General features: G+C 40.4%; 1 protein-coding gene across 2 annotated transcripts; it reads right to left on the reverse strand.

Moving 5' to 3' along the window:
- Window positions 1–1164: 1164 nt before the first annotated feature.
- On the reverse strand, window positions 1165–12097 carry LOC307035878 (putative E3 ubiquitin-protein ligase HERC4). 2 transcript variants are annotated; one of them, XM_079675718.1, is made up of 23 exons: window positions 11836–12097; window positions 10190–10340; window positions 10009–10085; window positions 9409–9636; window positions 8975–9066; window positions 8411–8538; window positions 8020–8174; window positions 7718–7776; window positions 7293–7384; window positions 7113–7172; window positions 6905–7001; window positions 6535–6715; window positions 5924–6075; window positions 5482–5601; window positions 5246–5344; window positions 4892–5071; window positions 4116–4259; window positions 3529–3695; window positions 3368–3431; window positions 3197–3267; window positions 2632–2815; window positions 1946–2048; window positions 1165–1823 (listed from the first exon to the last, which is right to left on the reverse strand). In XM_079675718.1, the coding sequence occupies exons 1-23, from the start codon at window positions 12059–12061 to the stop codon at window positions 1612–1614; spliced, it is 3042 nt and encodes a 1013-aa protein (XP_079531844.1). In that variant the 5' UTR covers window positions 12062–12097; the 3' UTR covers window positions 1165–1611. The 2 variants fall into 2 exon arrangements, with proteins under 2 accessions (XP_079531844.1, XP_079531845.1); XM_079675719.1 differs by having other exon boundaries at window positions 7718–7773; window positions 11836–12096.
- Between the last annotated feature and the right edge of the window lie 4874 nt (window positions 12098–16971).

The raw sequence follows: 16971 nt of genomic DNA on the forward strand, positions 1-16971 counted from the left end.
AGCAACCTGGACTAATATTTGATTTTGATTCTTCCTCTATTGGCCTATTAGTTTTTAAGCTTAATGTTTACACTTTTCATTGTTAATTGTATATCAGGCCTGCTTTAAAAGTACTAAATCAAGAATAGTATTTGATAAAAGACAATTCTAATTTACTTGTGTGCAACTTGATTTTGACAGGATAACAACTGGTGACTTCTAGAATTGTACGAGTAACATTCTGTTTTTAGACTTCACTGTTTCAGTGTGTGTACTCTGTATAAATGCTCTGTAGTTGATCTGACTGAAATTGAGATTTTAAATCCTAAAACCGCTACAGTATCTGTCAGGCAGAAACTTGGGACAACTCATTTGACAGAAACCTTAAAACTGAACTAATTGACTGCTAGGGTTAACTTTGATTTAAACATTTGTAGAATACTAAGCTTTATTGAGTAGGTGTAAATGTATTTAGGGTTAAACTCATAACTTTATAACTTAGGATTTAATGTAATTGGAAAACCATTGTGACACTGAAAATACAATAACAACTCAGTAGGGAGGCAGTCTAGATTTCTTTTTGAGGGCCACCAGCTACAGAGAATTAACTAATTAAAGGGGCGTGGCCCCACAGTTGTGAGAACTCAGCAATCAGGTGTCCATTTTAGGTAACTTTACTGGAGCGTCAGACGAAGACTGACAAAGACCAAACAGCTCGCTGCACCCGCACTGCGAGGGGGACCCAAGTTCCCATCAGCAAAAACTCGTGGGTTTGCTGTCCTGGCTCCAAAATGGTGGAATGAGCTCCCCATTGAAATCAGGACAGCAGAAAGCTTACACATCTTCCGGCGCAGACTGAAAACTCATCTCTTTCGACTCCACTTCGAGCGATAGAATTATTAACAAAGCACTTATATACTAATAAAGGACTGGCTTATCTAAAGCCAGTTGAGTAGCACTTGAAATGTTTGGCTCTATGAAACCAGATGTACTTATATGATTCTGTTTTCTTCAAGTTTGTATCGTGTTGGTCGAACGCACTTATTGTAAGTCGCTTTGGATAAAAGCGTCAGCTAAATGCAATGTAACTTGAGTCAGCTAGGAAATAACCAGACACTGTTATATATACTGACCTATAGTACACGCAACACGTAAAAAATATATTGACTAAACAGCAAACCGGTATTGAAGAGAAACACATTTATTTAGTAGGTTACTTTACAAAGTTACGAAAATAATACATTTCCTGATTAACAAAGATTTGTGGAGAATGATTTTAAAATGTTGGCCCACTATACACTTTAAAGTGTTGTGTTACGCCAGGCAGTTTTCATTTATTTTTTAAAATGTCTTCCCTATTCAAATGTGTGTTTATGCTAAAACGCCGGTCATGCCTATAACAGAGTTCCCAAAATAAATTATCAAATTATTTCTTAATATGTCAACATGTTTAAGTGCAATCAAAACAAATACAAATAAAATACATGCATAACTGTTTCTCAAACTACTGAATAATAGAATATGGACTGCTGATGAAGCTTACATTTGGCAGATTATTCCGACAAAAATAACAACTCTTTAAATGATAATAATGCGGACTTCATTGCTTCATTCTGTAATGTCTGCTTTCATTCAGAAGCCTCTGTTGTGATTAATAGCCTGGAGGAGCCTGGTGTGCATGGTCCCCTCGGCCTGGGAACTCTGGTAGACGGGCAGTAACAGCAGACGGTGGCAGGTGAGGGATTCTGGCTTATGGATCTCGGTGGAATCGGGCAACACTGCGACTTTCATGTGAAAGCTCTCCATACCCAGGAAGGGAACACGGTAGGAGCCGGTGACGAACACTGATAACAAATAAAGAATCTTAAATTAATGAAATACAACTTCATAGAACACCAAGGAAGCTAATACTGATAGGGACTCCACTTGAAACGTAATAAATGATGTCAATCATTTCGATACTTACGAAATAACTTTTTCTTTTCCTCCGCGGTCAGATTCTCAAACACCTCCCAGAAGGTCACGATGTTTGGATGCCTGTCATGGTAGTCTCCTTCATAAACTGTGTTCTGTTTGGAAATGACATGTGGAAAGTTACTTTACTTCTCCCCTACAAGCACTTAAACACACAAAACTGTATGAACAAGCAAACTGAGCATATGTTAAAGGTCTCATGTTAAATACCTTTTTAGGTTTATTTAAAAACATTTGGAGACTACTAGAATATGTTTAAATGCTGTAATGTTAAAAAAATCCATTATTCTTCTCATACTGCCTGCCTGCAAAGAGCTGTATTCAGACTCGTCCTGAATCTGGTGAACTCCTCAGACCCTCCCTCCCAAAAGCTCAGTCTATTCTCATTGGTCAGCGTTTCCCACTAGCTGTCGAATGGCATCTCAACTCTGATTTGCTCTTTCTTAGACGGGATTTTTCAATATGTGGATCAGGAGAAAATGAGAGAGAATCTCTTTAGCTAAAACTTTAAAAGTGCATTTTGCATAATATGACCTTTACCTGAAACAGTCACTTGAACAAATACCTAAAAAACAGGTGATCTTGTTCTCCATATTTTTGTGATATATTCTTGTTTCAAATGATATATCCTCAGACATAAGATAAAACATTATTCTGAATATCTGAACTTCAGCAGACCTTCTTGAACACCTCCCAGTCGTAGTTCTCTTGGCCCACCATCACTGCCTGCAGCTCCTCGGGCTGGAAGAACTCCACCACGTCGATATCACACACCTTGAAGAAGCCTTTCTTGAACGCTTCAAACACTCCCTCCACTGATTTGTTGAAGGCATAGTTGACGTAGGCGTCTACAAATTTTTTCCTATTAAAACATTTAATAAAAGAATATACAAAAGATGAAACTGAGTGTTGACATTGAGTATCCCACACCTAAAACAATTCTAAATGTTTCTTCTGTAATACACTTTACACAGTAGAGCAACTCAACGCTGCAGCTTTAATGAAAATAATGTATTTTTTTATGACAGGTTTAAATGTTTTAACTGCTAGATGGCAGCAAAGATTTGCAGTCGACATAAGAATGGATCATTGTGTGTTTGTTGACAGCATGCACTGCTGAATGGCAAGAAATCTGTGAGGTTGTCAAAGACACAGACTGACAGAAACTAAATGCATGTTTAAAGCTTGTGAGGCAGACTAAAGCTGTGCAGATCAGATTGTTAAATACAGCAGTTAGCCGTACCTGTTGGACGCTGTCACAAGTTTCCCAGTTTCTTTCGGATCAAGTTCAGCTGTCTCTCCGCCACAGGGCACCTGGTCAAAGAAACGATTACAGCCAGAGTGGAATATGCAGAAACACATGTGGGCAACAGAGCAGAAGTATGCCTTTCGGACTGCGATTGAGTAAACTTACAGTGAAAGTAATGTCCAGTTGTTGGACCTCATCAGGAGGGCAGTCCAACAGGAACTGCCAAGACCTGCAAACAAGAATGTCAATAATACAAAAAGATCAATCTAAAACAACTATAACCTGCAAACTACAGAGATTTCAGAGAAACAATATGTGAGTCTTACTCTCCCATGACAGGGTCGAACTCCTTCATGTCGTCCAGTGAGGGTTTGACCTTGAGCAGCTTCTTGAAGAGAACCAGTGGGAAGCGCAAGTGGACAAGGTTGTGGTGGTAGAGAGCCAGGCCGCACAGAACGCCAAACAGGAAGTAAGTCTTCTCCTCTACTTTTGGCTGTTTGGTTTATGACAAAACACATGATTAAGATTTGGAAGGATTCAATAACGATGAAAAAGGTCAATAACGATGAAAAAGGTCAAATGTACAGTATATCAGACATCAGAAAAATCAGAGTTATACATTCACGTCTTTGTTTATAAGACTTTTATAATAATCAGATCACTTTCTTAAATTCATGAGGAATTTTGTTTAAAAAAAAGAAAATAGTAAATGTATAGAGGGCTGGACAGTATATCAAAAATATACCAATATATTTAAAAGTGTTCCAAATAACATCTTACATGTGGCTAAGACTTGAAACTATAGATTTAGCCCACCTAAAATACATAGATATTACTTTTGGTCCATTTTACCCAGCCCTAAGTAAATAAAATGATTTAATTCATGCTTTTGTTTTTAAATATCGTGTCTTACCCTGACAGGGAACCAGGCCAGAGTGTTGCTCTCGTTGAACATGAACATTTCAGACTTGGGAGACATCAGCTCTTTAATCACTTGCAGGAAGAAATCTCTTTTGTAGACATCCTTCACCTTTGTCCTGTCTTCATCAAATTGCACCTTCAAAGGATCAAATCATGTTTTCATTATTAACAGTCCTTCAACTAAATCAGTATCAGCTCTGGTAAATAAAACTTCCTGTCATCCATTGTGGGCTTAGAACTAATTGAAGGGATTTAATCAAGCAAGACATTCAAAAATGCACAATTACTATACCAACAACTCCCCTTACACAATCCACTAATTGCTGCTATTGATGAGCAAGTTTTATCAATTTAACTGTATATTTATGTTATTCACATTATTTAAAAACATTTAAAAAAATCAATAGGTACTGATGTTTGCAGGCCCTCTACATATTTGTTATGTTTAATTATCTCCAATTACTTCTTAAATATGTACTGTAATTGACATTTTGTTCAAAATGAAGTCAACTGATTTTACACATTAAGTAAAAAGTACTGAAGCAATGAAACATATGCTTTTAAGAACCGTAGGATACAGATGTTGTTGTGATTTTGACATTTTTTAATTTCTTAAAGTGAATCCCACAACATATGGAAGTGCAAAACTAAATGGCTGAAGTATCCATCAAATAACTCAGAAACTAAGTATAAAAAGACAAGGGCTACAAAACGTTGCAACATTTTGTTGCAACATTTTGTATGTACAGTATGTTGTAGTATGTTTACCAAAAGCACCCTCTTGAAGGCGCAGTGGTCGGCCGCCCCCAGCTGCCTGAAGGTGTCCTCCACCAGGTGAGAGCGTCTCAGGGTGAGCTGGAAGACCGGCGTGGGGATGGAGCCTGGACCGTCAGACCAGAGCTCTTCAGGACACGCCAAGGCCAGTTCATGATCGAAACCCTGCACTTTCTGTAATTACAAAACCTTAATATATCTTTATCTTAATAAAGAAATATACACTTTGACAGATTTGTTCAAATGAACACTCAAAACAAGAAACAACCTCAGCTGTGTTATGACAAAGAACTAAATAAGAACTTCAATAAATTGTTTAGAAATTATCTAAAGTTACGAATACTGTACCTTTGAGATAAACGGATAGTAGTTAAAGACTGCCACCTTTTGAACCAGAGTGAACAGGAATGGGTAGCGGCAGAAAATGACGGGTGTGCCGACATCATCCTTAAAGGAAATAAATTGATAATAATAAATAATAAATAATTTCATCAAGAAGCATTTCAACAGAAAATGCTCAGGATAAAATCACAAATAGTTCGGAATAAATGCAATATCTCGAAAATGGTAAGATATGTTTTTACCTCCTCTTTAGAAAATTGAAACCAAAGAGCAATGTCCCGATCTAGCAGCACATTGTCACTGATCTCCTCTACGTAGAAGGTGCTCGGTGGGACTTTGTAGGACTTTCCAGCTTTGTTTGCCTATAAGTAAAACACACGTTTAGCCTCAGAGTTCATTCTGATCACTCATAAAGATTGAACAAACATTTTTCCGACCTCTTCTGGGAAACGACAAAGCTTTGCTAGAAAGGGCCGAAACATCTGCCTCGAAAGGTAGCAACATTTCAGATGAGTCACAGGGCAGACTGTAAAATAAGCTTTCTGACACCAGCAAAAAAACAAAAAAACTCTTTGGGGCTGGTTCAGATAGCGGGGAAAATCTGTCTTTTTTATCCTTTTATAAGGATAAATGTTTTCCTTTCATGTTTGTTCCTGAAGTAAAAAAAAGGAAGACGGCACTCACTTTGTACAGCATCTTGAGGACCTCCACCAGGTATTTGACTCTGGGGTTATGAGTTACCAGGAGGCCATTTCTGAGCATGAAGGCCAGGGCCTTTTTGAACACCAAGATGTGCTTCATCAGTATGGAGGGTCTCAGGGTGGACCACCAGCGTCCTGAGAACAAAAGGCATCTTGTATTAGATAGCTCAACACACTGCAAGTAAATAGGAGATCTTCACCAACTTGACCAAATTAGCAAAACATTTAGAAGAAAAAAACACTGATGCACATCGCTCGGACATGCTTGTTGTTGCCATGTTTTTTGGCAACAACAACTTGATCTGGCAAAGTTATTAATCTAACAATATAATATATAATATACATACAATGAATTGTAAGGCTAATGCTATGTTAGCTGGCTAATGCTATGTTAGCTGGCCATTACGTTGGTTGTTACTTTCAGAAAACATAAAAAACAGTTAATCTGACATTAATGATAAAAAAAAAAAGAACTCTGAATTTGTTTATCGAGTTGTTTTAAACCAATAAACTATTGTTGTCTTTGAAAGTACCTTGGATCATTACAAAACCCATAACCTAACAAAATACTTTAGAAATGCTGCTGTCGTTTACTTAGTGTATCTTGAGTCTCCTCCTGCAGATCAACAATAATGATCGCCAGCTCCAACACTCCCTGCAAGACATTACACTCCTCTTGGAGGAGGGGACACGTCAGCAGAATCAGGAAGATTTCTGGTGATTTTAGGGGAAGGCTTGGATTGCAGAGCAAACCAATCAGGAGTGTAAGATTTACCTGCAAAAAAAAAGTGAGATTAATGTTTAAACAGCATGAATAAGTTTGTGAAAAAAACTATTTAGTGGCTAGTTTGAACCATTTCCATGCATAGAAGGGATTTAGAGGCTTGTGGGTCACAACTGTATATCTCAGTTCACGTCTCAAGCAAAAGAGAGCAATGCTTGGCAGTAATTCAAACGTCTTAACTGATTGTTTGATCCATGGCACTGCCAGCATCTGGTCGAAAGCTTCGCTAGCTGCATCAAGGTCCACAGTTAGAGCACCTGCTTCTGATGGAGGCCCACTGATATCAAAAGCAAAGCATTAAAACAAAGTAGCAGAACCAGAATGAGTTGATGGGATTCAGAAGATTTTATAATTCTTCTTTTGTTTAAACAATAGAAAAATAACTCACTCAGCCTTCGTGAAACTTGCAACAAGACTTGTGCTGGTCTGAAACATGGAAGATATTTCTCTGTTGAATAAAAAGAAAAGGAGGGAAACCATTAAAACACTGCATCTACTGCTTAAAGTATAGTATTTTATATGAGCAGATACTTAACTCCAACCGTTATTAAAGTATGAAAATAATGACCTCTTTGCCTCTACGTTGCCATGTGTCATTGACAGCCATTGTTGAAGTTTGGTCTCATCAAGTCGCCCAGTTATCCTTCCTTTGTCCAAACGCTTAAATGAAAGACATGAGATTTTGTGCATGAATGTTTTCTTATTTGTATCTTGTGTTTGTTCCTGAACACAGCAATAAGATGAAAATAAGAAAATCCCACATGGGATTCACGCAACGTGATCTGACAGCCAAATCTGTTCCATCTTGAGTAGGTTGATGAATTGTGTTTGATCTTACATTTGATGCGTTTGCCTAGCAATTCTCATTCAGCATAAGGGGAAAAGCCCCACTAAAACCATATAAGGGCATCAGACTTATCAGTTAAGATTAAATCTGTACTTGAAATGTTTCATGCAATATGCACTGAGTCTCTGAATAGGTGAACATATTACCTGTGGAGGTGAAGTGTATGCACAGCTTGTATTCCACCCAGCTGATATTTTCAAGTCTGCTTAAACCAGGAAAAACACATTTGAATATTTTAATGTATCTCTTTTAGTTTGACACGACTTCTACCATAAAAATACATTGATTAGAACTGCTGCTAACTAGACTTATATTCTCTGCTAAGGATACTATTTCTCCAATATGCCTTCACAAAGCAAATAGTTGTATGTTGCTATATTAATGCTCTGAATTTTTTATTAGGGAACTTACAAATCTACTAAACACCACGCTGGCCATACATACACACCCTTGGGGACGGCTGCCACACTTTCAGTGGGCCATGGAAGAGATACCAGAGTGGGAGTCGGACTATTTTCTGTTCGTCCTGTCCCAATTTGACCTTTGGCCCCATCGCCAAAAGCCCACAGCTGGCCAGAGGAGGACAAAACCAGTGTATGACGTCTGGGGGACAAAAACAACTGTGATTGTAGATCAATAAATCCAATGATATTTATATAGCTGGACACATCAAATGTAAAGTGTGTCTCAGGGAGAGGGGGGAGTAACAGAGGAGGGATCCCTCGCCCAGGATGGATAGACGTGCATTAGGTGTCCTTTTTTATTGTAATGTAATGAGCTAGTCACTCTAAAACGCCACAATACATTAAACCTTTCTTAAATGAAAACACTGTTTTCACCTGCCACAGGAAATGTGTGATGCAGGTCCATCCAAACCGTCCACCAGTCTGGGTTTCAGTTCATTATCAGAGGAGTTGTGACCCAGCTGACCGTAGCTTCCCTCTCCAAAAGTGAAAACCTTGCCGTCCTAGAAATCACAGATTCACATAATATCAAAATAAGCAACATCCTAATATTGTTATTATCAGGGCATGCGCACCCGCCGCCAAAAAAGGAGCACCGGATCATTTGAAAAAAGCGCATTTGCGCACCAACATTGAGAGAGACAGAGAGACATGAGAGAAGAGAGAGATAGAAAAGAGAGAAGAGAGAGATATTTGCGAGTTGCATAAGAATTGGTAAGACGCGTGACTACGCTGCACGACTGCTGCATGCGCTCCCTGCTGCGAGGCACGGGCGCGCAACCCCCCCCCCCCACCCCTCGTTGATGCAGAGGGCTTCATACTCCACTAGCACCCCCCCCCCCCCCCCCCATTGAGAACCAGGGCAAAAAATGTATGTGCGGCGCTGGTTATTTTGTTTCAATGGAATTTATGATTGGTTGAAATCTGAAGATTTAGTACCTTAGTTAACACAGCAGAGTGTGCTTCTCCACAGCTTATGAAGGAGACACCCAGAGGTCTGAGGGCGGGTACCATGCGGATGTTGAACCTGCCTGATAAATATGATTAAAAATAGAATAAAAGATTCCCATTTCAAAAATAGTTGTACATACAAGCTATGATGGTCTGTACAATTTCAATATTTGAGGTTAACATTTTAAAAGCCCTCTTTTCTCTGGACAGAAGGCTTTTTTTCTTAAATGTTACCGGGCTAAGGTTGTGGAAAATTCAGTGACTCCAAGATGAAAAGAATACTGGCTTGCAATGGGCAGTGACTATTATTTACAAATGAATCCATATTTCTAACTCTAAAAATGACAAAAGCCCTCCACTTGCATGGACAATTTGCTGTGTGCTGAACATCACATGACACAATTCAAGTACATAATTGTTACCCTTCTCATCCACCCTGTTGAGACCCAGTTGGCCAGATTTATTAGCCCCGCAGCAGTACACAAGGCCTGGGAGTGTGAGGAACAGGGAGTGGGTCGCTCCGGCCGTAACCTGGGTAACCGCTACTCCGGTCAGAGCGCGCACCAGGGCAGGTACAAACTGCGGCAACACCTCCTTCCCCAGGCCCAGCTGACCATGACTGTTCAAACCCCACGAGAAGACATCGCCTCCTGAAAAGTGAAATAATAGACTTTTTATTTTTGCAACACACAAAAATAACTGTAAGACTGTGGGCTTGTTCAGAAGATAATGTCAAATTAATACTGATTTAAAAATGAAAAAAATTGAACCTTCAACATGTATATGCTCTTTTCTGAAATGTGTCGCACCTTTGTCTGCCTTAAGCTCCCACTAATTAAAGAACTTTTACTTTGCACTAAATTGTCGGGGGGGAATAGCGAAACTGGCACAGCGATAAATTAACATTAAAATCGAAATATAATCATTATTACACATAACTAAATATCACAAACTGTGGAACAAACAATGTTACTGTTGAATATCTTATCAGAAAGATGGCATCAGTATGTTCATTGTCATACCTTTAGTCAGAGCCAGAGAGTGGGAGTTTCCACAAGCAACTTGAATCACAGGTATTGGCAGTGGCATCTGCACATGACTGCATGTTGACGAAACAATAGAAAGTAAAAATGATCAAACAAATGCCTACTTTCAGACCTAAGTATACATATTCATATATTCCTGCTTAGTGTGAGATCTTACCTTGGTCTGTTGTGGAGTAGATTTGGTAAAAGGCCTCTCTGTCCGTCCTCTCCTGCCCCCCAGGAGAACACCTTTCCAGATGCACTCACAGCCAGGCAATGGTCCTGACCACAAGCTATGGCCACCACATCGCCCAGCCCCTCCACAAGACCTTATACAGGGGGACAGAGAAGAGGATAACATATCAGGCATGTGGCGCAGTGGACTAGGGCGTTGGTGTTTGGATCAGGGGGTCACAGGTTCAAACTCCACTGCAGTCAGCATTTCGTTGTGTCCCTGGGCAAGACACTTCACCCCAAATTGCTCCTTTGGGGATTGAGTATGTAAGTCACTTTGGATAAAAGCGTCTAACAAGTAACATGAAATGTAATGTATATTTGGAATAATAATATCGCCCATCTAATACTAAGCAAAACGGTTCCAAACATGCTATCAACTATACATAAGAAAAAGTGACAATGCTCATAAAAAAAAATGGTGGAAAAGTAGGCTACTACTAACTAACTACATTGCCTTAAATGTAAAATGTTGAGTTCATTTACTTACTGGTTTCATTTAATGCAATGTTATTCTTTTACAATTTAGGTCATCTTGAATGCAGGACTATATTACACTGTATTTTTTTAGGTGTCAAACTCAAGGCCCGGGAGCCAAATCCGGCCGTGACTTCATTTTCTGTGGCCCCACAAGAGCTTGCAAAGAATATGTTTATTATACGGTTACATGCCGATTTACAGAAGCCCGTTGCCATACATTTCCCACAATGAAATATGACTTTTTTCTAAGAATTTGACTTTTTTCTTCAAAATATCTTTTTTTTTTATTAGAATTTGACCTTTTTTTTACCTTTTCTCAAAATCTTTTTATTTTTAAATATCACTTTTTTTAAACTTTTTTTTCCAGAATTTGGCTTTTCTTTTTAAATCATCACTTTTTTTAAACTTTTTTTTCCAGAATTTGTCTTTTCTTTTTAAATCATTTTGTGACATTCTCACTGAAGAGACTCCCAATTATTTGCCCTATCTTCTGCTTTCACATTATGAAGTTATTACCCAATCCGATAGTAATCCAATGCAGAGGCAATAATGTAATACAATACATTATTTTATATATATTAAATATTTCTTTATATGTGTATTTTGATATGGTCTTAAAGTTACAACCATAAGTGCAACCATAATGTTAATGTGGCCCGTGATGAAATTGAGTTTGACACCCCTGCTTTAAAGTGTCTTAATTATTGTACTGCCACTAATTCCCACAAACCCGAATACATCACTGTAATGAATGTTCCAATGTCCCATCTGCACTTGAACATGACGCATAACTTTCGTTGTCTTCACTGACAAGGGGTAAACGAAACTGAAACGTAGCACAGCTGATTGAGCTGAACAACAAATTCATTTATGGATTTCGATGCAGGCTCATAAGATAACCCAAACACAAGATAAAGTAAATGTAATTGTCTTGAAAGACGAAGAACCATCAGATATTCCTCATCCTCAAAATATATTCAATTTAGATAAAACATTTCATGATAAAAAAAACACTTCACGTTTTTACTAAAGTACTAACTGTCTAAGTTTTTATTATTGTATGGGCTACTACATGGCTATTTCTTGTTATGTCGAGATTTTGCAGCCTACCTGTTGTTCTCCCATCTTTACGGTTCTTTCGTCCAAGTTGTCCCTGAGAGTTGTTTCCACATGACAAGACGCCGCCCTCCCCGTTGAGCAGTAAAGTGTGCTGGTCCCCGCAGCAGATGTCGGTGATAACCCCGGGGACAGACCAGGACACCGGGCTGAGGGCTGTCTGTGGACCGAACTGTCCACTGGAGCTGTCTCCCCAACAGTAGTACAGCTGCACCATCATGTAGTCTCCACCTGGACTCTGTCTGCAGTATTTGCGCCTGCAATTTATCCCCTCTGATGTTACCTTCAATTGCTGTCGGAGGTATCAGTATCACAATAGTAAATATGCATTTTTGCTTCTCTTTCTGCGGGTGTTGCATATTAAGTACTGCAGGCTTGCTTAAAAAGTCTAGCACGTTAACTAAGTTTGTAACTAGCTTCAATTTGTCATTTATTTTCCAACAAAGCAAGCAAAAGACAATCTAATAGAAACAATTATGTAAGTTATCTAATTTACGAGCCTGCCAATAAGACAGGAAGGCAGCATGAGAGATACCAGTTACCAGAAGAGATCTCTTATCTTTTAAAAGTCATGTTGACCGAAATGCTGAAACATAATGTAGAAAAATATAACTAGGTATATCTGCAAAAGAAACAAGTGGATGTTTTATGTTTAGGGTGTTCCGACCACATTTAATAGGTTCTTGTGTTGTTTTTTGTCTGACATACATGGCAGAAATTCTTACAAAAACTAAAATGTGGACCTTTTAAATACAGAAACAGAGATATAAATAAGGCATTCATTAAATATTTTTATTATTACATAGATATTATGCTCTTCTCTACCTTAGCTCTAACTCTACTCTTACCGCTCTACTCCCTGTCAGATCTCCACTCCTTTAATAACCGCCTGCCTCCGGACTGCATGGACATCCTCGCAGATAATGAAATACTCCGCAAACGCCGTCCTCCACACAGAGGCTCTGGCCGTAAGTTTTTATTTCATTCCACGTCTCCACACTCCATCCCGTCCATTCGGTCCTGTCACGCGCCCACACTACGCCATCACAACAAAAAAAACACGTGAATCTGACCAATCTCCTTCCACTTCCCCGGTCCACACAACCCCCCCCCCCCCCAATGCAACGTCACCTCAGAGCAGCCCTGCTCAACACACGCTCCATCCACAATAAAAGCCACATTCTGAATGAATTCATTAAAGACAATAACCTGGACTTTCTGTATCTGACCGAAACATGGCAAAAGCCCCTGGACTATTTTTCTTTAAATCAAATCACCCCAGCAGGATTCACATACATTGACAAACCACAAGGGCGGGGTGGTGGTATAGCTGCTATTATCAGAAAGGAAATAAAAGCTACCATAATCCCCATCCCTGATGCTTCTTCATTTGAACACCTGATCTTTAAAACTCTCTGGTCCCACTCCCCTGGTCACACAGCCATCATCTACCGTCCCCCGAAGCCAAACCCCTCCTTTCTCTCCGACCTCTCTGACATTCTCACTCAGCTTTCTGCCATATCCCCATCTGTTCTCCTCTTAGGTGATTTTAACAGTCATATTGACGACCCGAACCGCAAATATGCCTCTGAATTTAAGGAAACCCTTCATTGCTGCAACTTCTCTCAACACATCAACTTCCCAACACACAGCCGTGGTCACATCCTGGACTTGGTCTGCTCCACTGGTCTCACCATCCATCATCTGTCCAGCCTCAATCTCCAAGTCTCAGATCACCTGGCCATCATCATGGACATCAACATCCCCGTCCCCGCCCAAAAGCAAAAACGCACAATAACCTACAGACACCTCAAATCCATCTCACCTTCAGCAATCACTGCCTCCATTACCTGCAAGATGTCTGTCTCCCCCCCCCCCCCCACTTTCTGAAAACCCATCTGAACTTGTGGACTATTATAACAGCACCCTCTCCTTCTGTCTCAATGAACTGGCCCCCACAAAAACTAAAAATGTCTCTTTCATACACTCCGCCCCCTGGTATACCCCCGAACTCCGCCAAATGAAATCAAGGAAACGTCAACTTGAACGCCAACACAAGAAAACCACACTAACAGTCCATCTTCAAATCTACAAAGACTATCTCCAGCAGTACAGTAATGCACTCAAAGCAGCCCGGTCTAATTACTACTCACAACTCATTCAGTCTGGCTCCAGCAACCCCAAGCGTCTGTTCTCCACCATCAGCCATCTTCTCAAACCCTGTGACAACGCCACCTCGTCCTTCACCACCGAACAGTGCAACTCCTTCCTTTTGTTTTTCCAAACCAAACTCAGCAACATTTACAGCAATCTGACACCCTCATCAGCACCCCCCACCTCCTCTCCTGGCTCCCCCCCCCTTCACCTCACAGCCCCTGTCCCACTTCTCCCCTGTGACCCCCATGCAACTGTCCCACTTCATGACTGGAATTAACTCCACCTGCACACTTGACCCAATGCCCTCCAAATTTGTTAAAGAGAGCCTCCCTGCCATCTCCCAGCTCATCGCCACCATCATTAACTCCTCCCTCAGATCTGGATCAGTTCCCCACTCTCTCAAACTGGCTGCTGTCACACCCATTCTCAAAAGACCTGGACTCACACCTGACATCATGTCCAACTTCCGGCCCATCTCAAATCTCCCCTTTCTGTCAAAAATACTTGAACGTGTCATTGCCTCACAACTAAAATCCCACCTCAGCTCCAATGACCTCTTTGAGCCATTTCAATCCGGTTTCCAATCAAAACACAGCACAGAAACAGCTCTTCTGAAAATCACAAACGACCTCCTCCTCTCCTCTGACTCCGGCAACCTGAACATCCTCATCCTCCTCTACCTCACCGCAGCATTCGACACCATCAACCACACCATCCTGCTGTCCCTCCTCGAATCATCACTCAACATCACTGACACTGCACTCTCCTGGCTAAAATCCTACCTCACCGACAGACATCAGTTTATCAACATCAACAACTGCACCTCCTCCACTGCTTCTCTGTCCCAAGGCGTCCCCCAGGGTTCGGTGCTTGGCCCCCTCCTCTTCATCCTTTACATGCTCCCCCTTGGCAAAATAATTTGTCGCCACAACCTTCAATTTCACTGCTACGCCGATGACATCCAACTTTATATCTCAACAAAAACCATCACCCCCACAACACACTCCACTCTCACCAACTGTCTCTCAGAAATAAAAGCATGGATGCAAACAAACTATCTCCAACTGAACAGTGCCAAATCAGACATCATCATCATCGGCCCCTCATCCCGTATCTAAGACATCCAGAATTTCAACTTCACCATTGACAGCCACACTCTATCTCCCCCCCATCACATCCGCAACCTCAGTCATTTTCGACAGTCAGCTCAAATTCAACCACCACATAAATCACATCACCAGGACCGCCTTTTTCCACCTCAAAAACATTGCCCGTCTCCGCCCATCACTCTCCTCCTCTGCTGCTGAAACCCTGATTTATGCATTCATCACTTCACGACTCGACTACTGCAATAGCATCCTCTATGGCATACCATCCAACCACCTCAATAAACTCCAACATATCCAGAACTCTGCTGCCCGCCTCCTCACCCACACCCACTCCCGAGACCACATCACTCCCATCCTCCAGAACCTCCACTGGCTCCCCGTCCGTCAAAGAATCCACTTCAAAGTCCTCCTCATTACTTACAAAGCCCTCAACAACCAGGCCCCCCCCCCCTACCTCACAGACCTGCTGCACCACCACACACCCCTTCCCGCTGCCTCTGCTCATCAGAAGCCAACCTCCTATCCATCCCCACCCGCACCAATCACCGGACCTGGGGGGACAGAGCCTTCTCCGTCGCTGCCCCCTCCCTCTGGAACTCACTCCCACAACCCATCAGAGACTGCACCGACCTCACCACCTTCAAAAAACTCACAAAAACTCACCTCTTCAATCTGGCTTTTAATGTGTGATTGTTTTTGTATTATTTGACTTTAACTTTAACTATATATTTATTTGTTGTTCCTTTCTTCTCTTTTCTTTTTTCTTCACTATTATCTGTAAAGCGTCTTTGAGCACCTGTAAAAGCGCCAACAAATTAAATCTATTATTATTATTATATTTGTCAAAATTATAGATGTGAATTAAACTGACTCCTGTTTGGTTTAGTTTCACAGAAATGAAATTAAACTTAAATGCTGGGTGAGGTCATCATTATTGGCTCAGACCAGCTGAAACTGAGACAATGCTGCCAAGCTTCCCCAGAAGGGTAGCACCTGTACTTTTTTTTATTTATACATACAAGTATACACATATACACACAATCAGTTTGTTTGCCATTACATTAGTATTATAAATACATTGATTGAAAAACACAGAGAGTGAAGAAATCCACATTCCACAAAGGCCAAATGTTTTATATTTCAATCTTAATATTTTTTTAAAAATTGCTTCTTTGGCATGCTTCACCCAAGTTTCATGAAAATTGAGTTTGTTCAGTACTGCTGAAAAACAAACAAACAGAACCAAAACAAAACATCTTTACAAAGCTATTCATCTTAAAACCAAATAAGTCTTTGATACTGGAGAGTTTTTGTTTTATTCTTATCTTAAAACAGAGGGATAATAGCTCATATATGAGAATTCAATGGTCTTTTATTTTGAAACTCTACATCAGATTGTCCTGATTTTCTCTGAGTGACTAGATGGGTTGTCCTGCTATCACCCTGAAGTGAAATAAGTATTTGATACTGGAGATTTTGTGTTGTATTCTTATCTTAAAACAGCGGGACGATAGCTCATATGAGACTTCAAAGGTCTTTTATTTTGAAACTCTACATCAGATTATCCTGATATTCTCTAATGGTGCATTTCCACTAAAGCGCGGAGCGCACTTTAAGCGTTTTTGGTTGTGTTTCCACTAGGCGTAGTTCCGGCTAGCTGGTACTTTTCACAGTTTTTCTGGCTCTCAAAAATCGAGGTTCTTTCCGGGCCAACAACCGGGCTGAGTATGCTAAACTAGTGAGAGGATCGCTGGCAACTACAACAAAAAAATGAACATATTTTACCGTGATTTAATTGTAATACACGTTTCAAAATGATGCCGAGGTAACAACATACTGATACCGGTTAGTAAAAACCATGAAA

The sequence above is a fragment of the Notothenia rossii genome (assembly GCF_949606895.1).
Source record: "Notothenia rossii genome assembly, chromosome: 4".
Lineage (NCBI taxonomy): Eukaryota > Metazoa > Chordata > Actinopteri > Perciformes > Nototheniidae > Notothenia > Notothenia rossii.

What these genes read in the sequence shown, in the direction of transcription:
- LOC307035878 (XM_079675718.1), bottom strand. Translation starts at nt 12,061, where the DNA reads ATGATGGTGCAGCTGTACTACTGTTGGGGAGACAGCTCCAGTGGACAG. An exon ending in CTCTCTGGCTCTGACTAAAG is followed by an intron (nt 9,637 to 10,008) that starts GTATGACAATGA and finishes TTCACTTTTCAG; the next exon opens with GAGGCGATGTCTTCTCGTGG. An exon ending in CCTTCAAGAGGGTGCTTTTG is followed by an intron (nt 4,260 to 4,891) that starts GTAAACATACTA and finishes GATCCTTTGAAG; the next exon opens with GTGCAATTTGATGAAGACAG.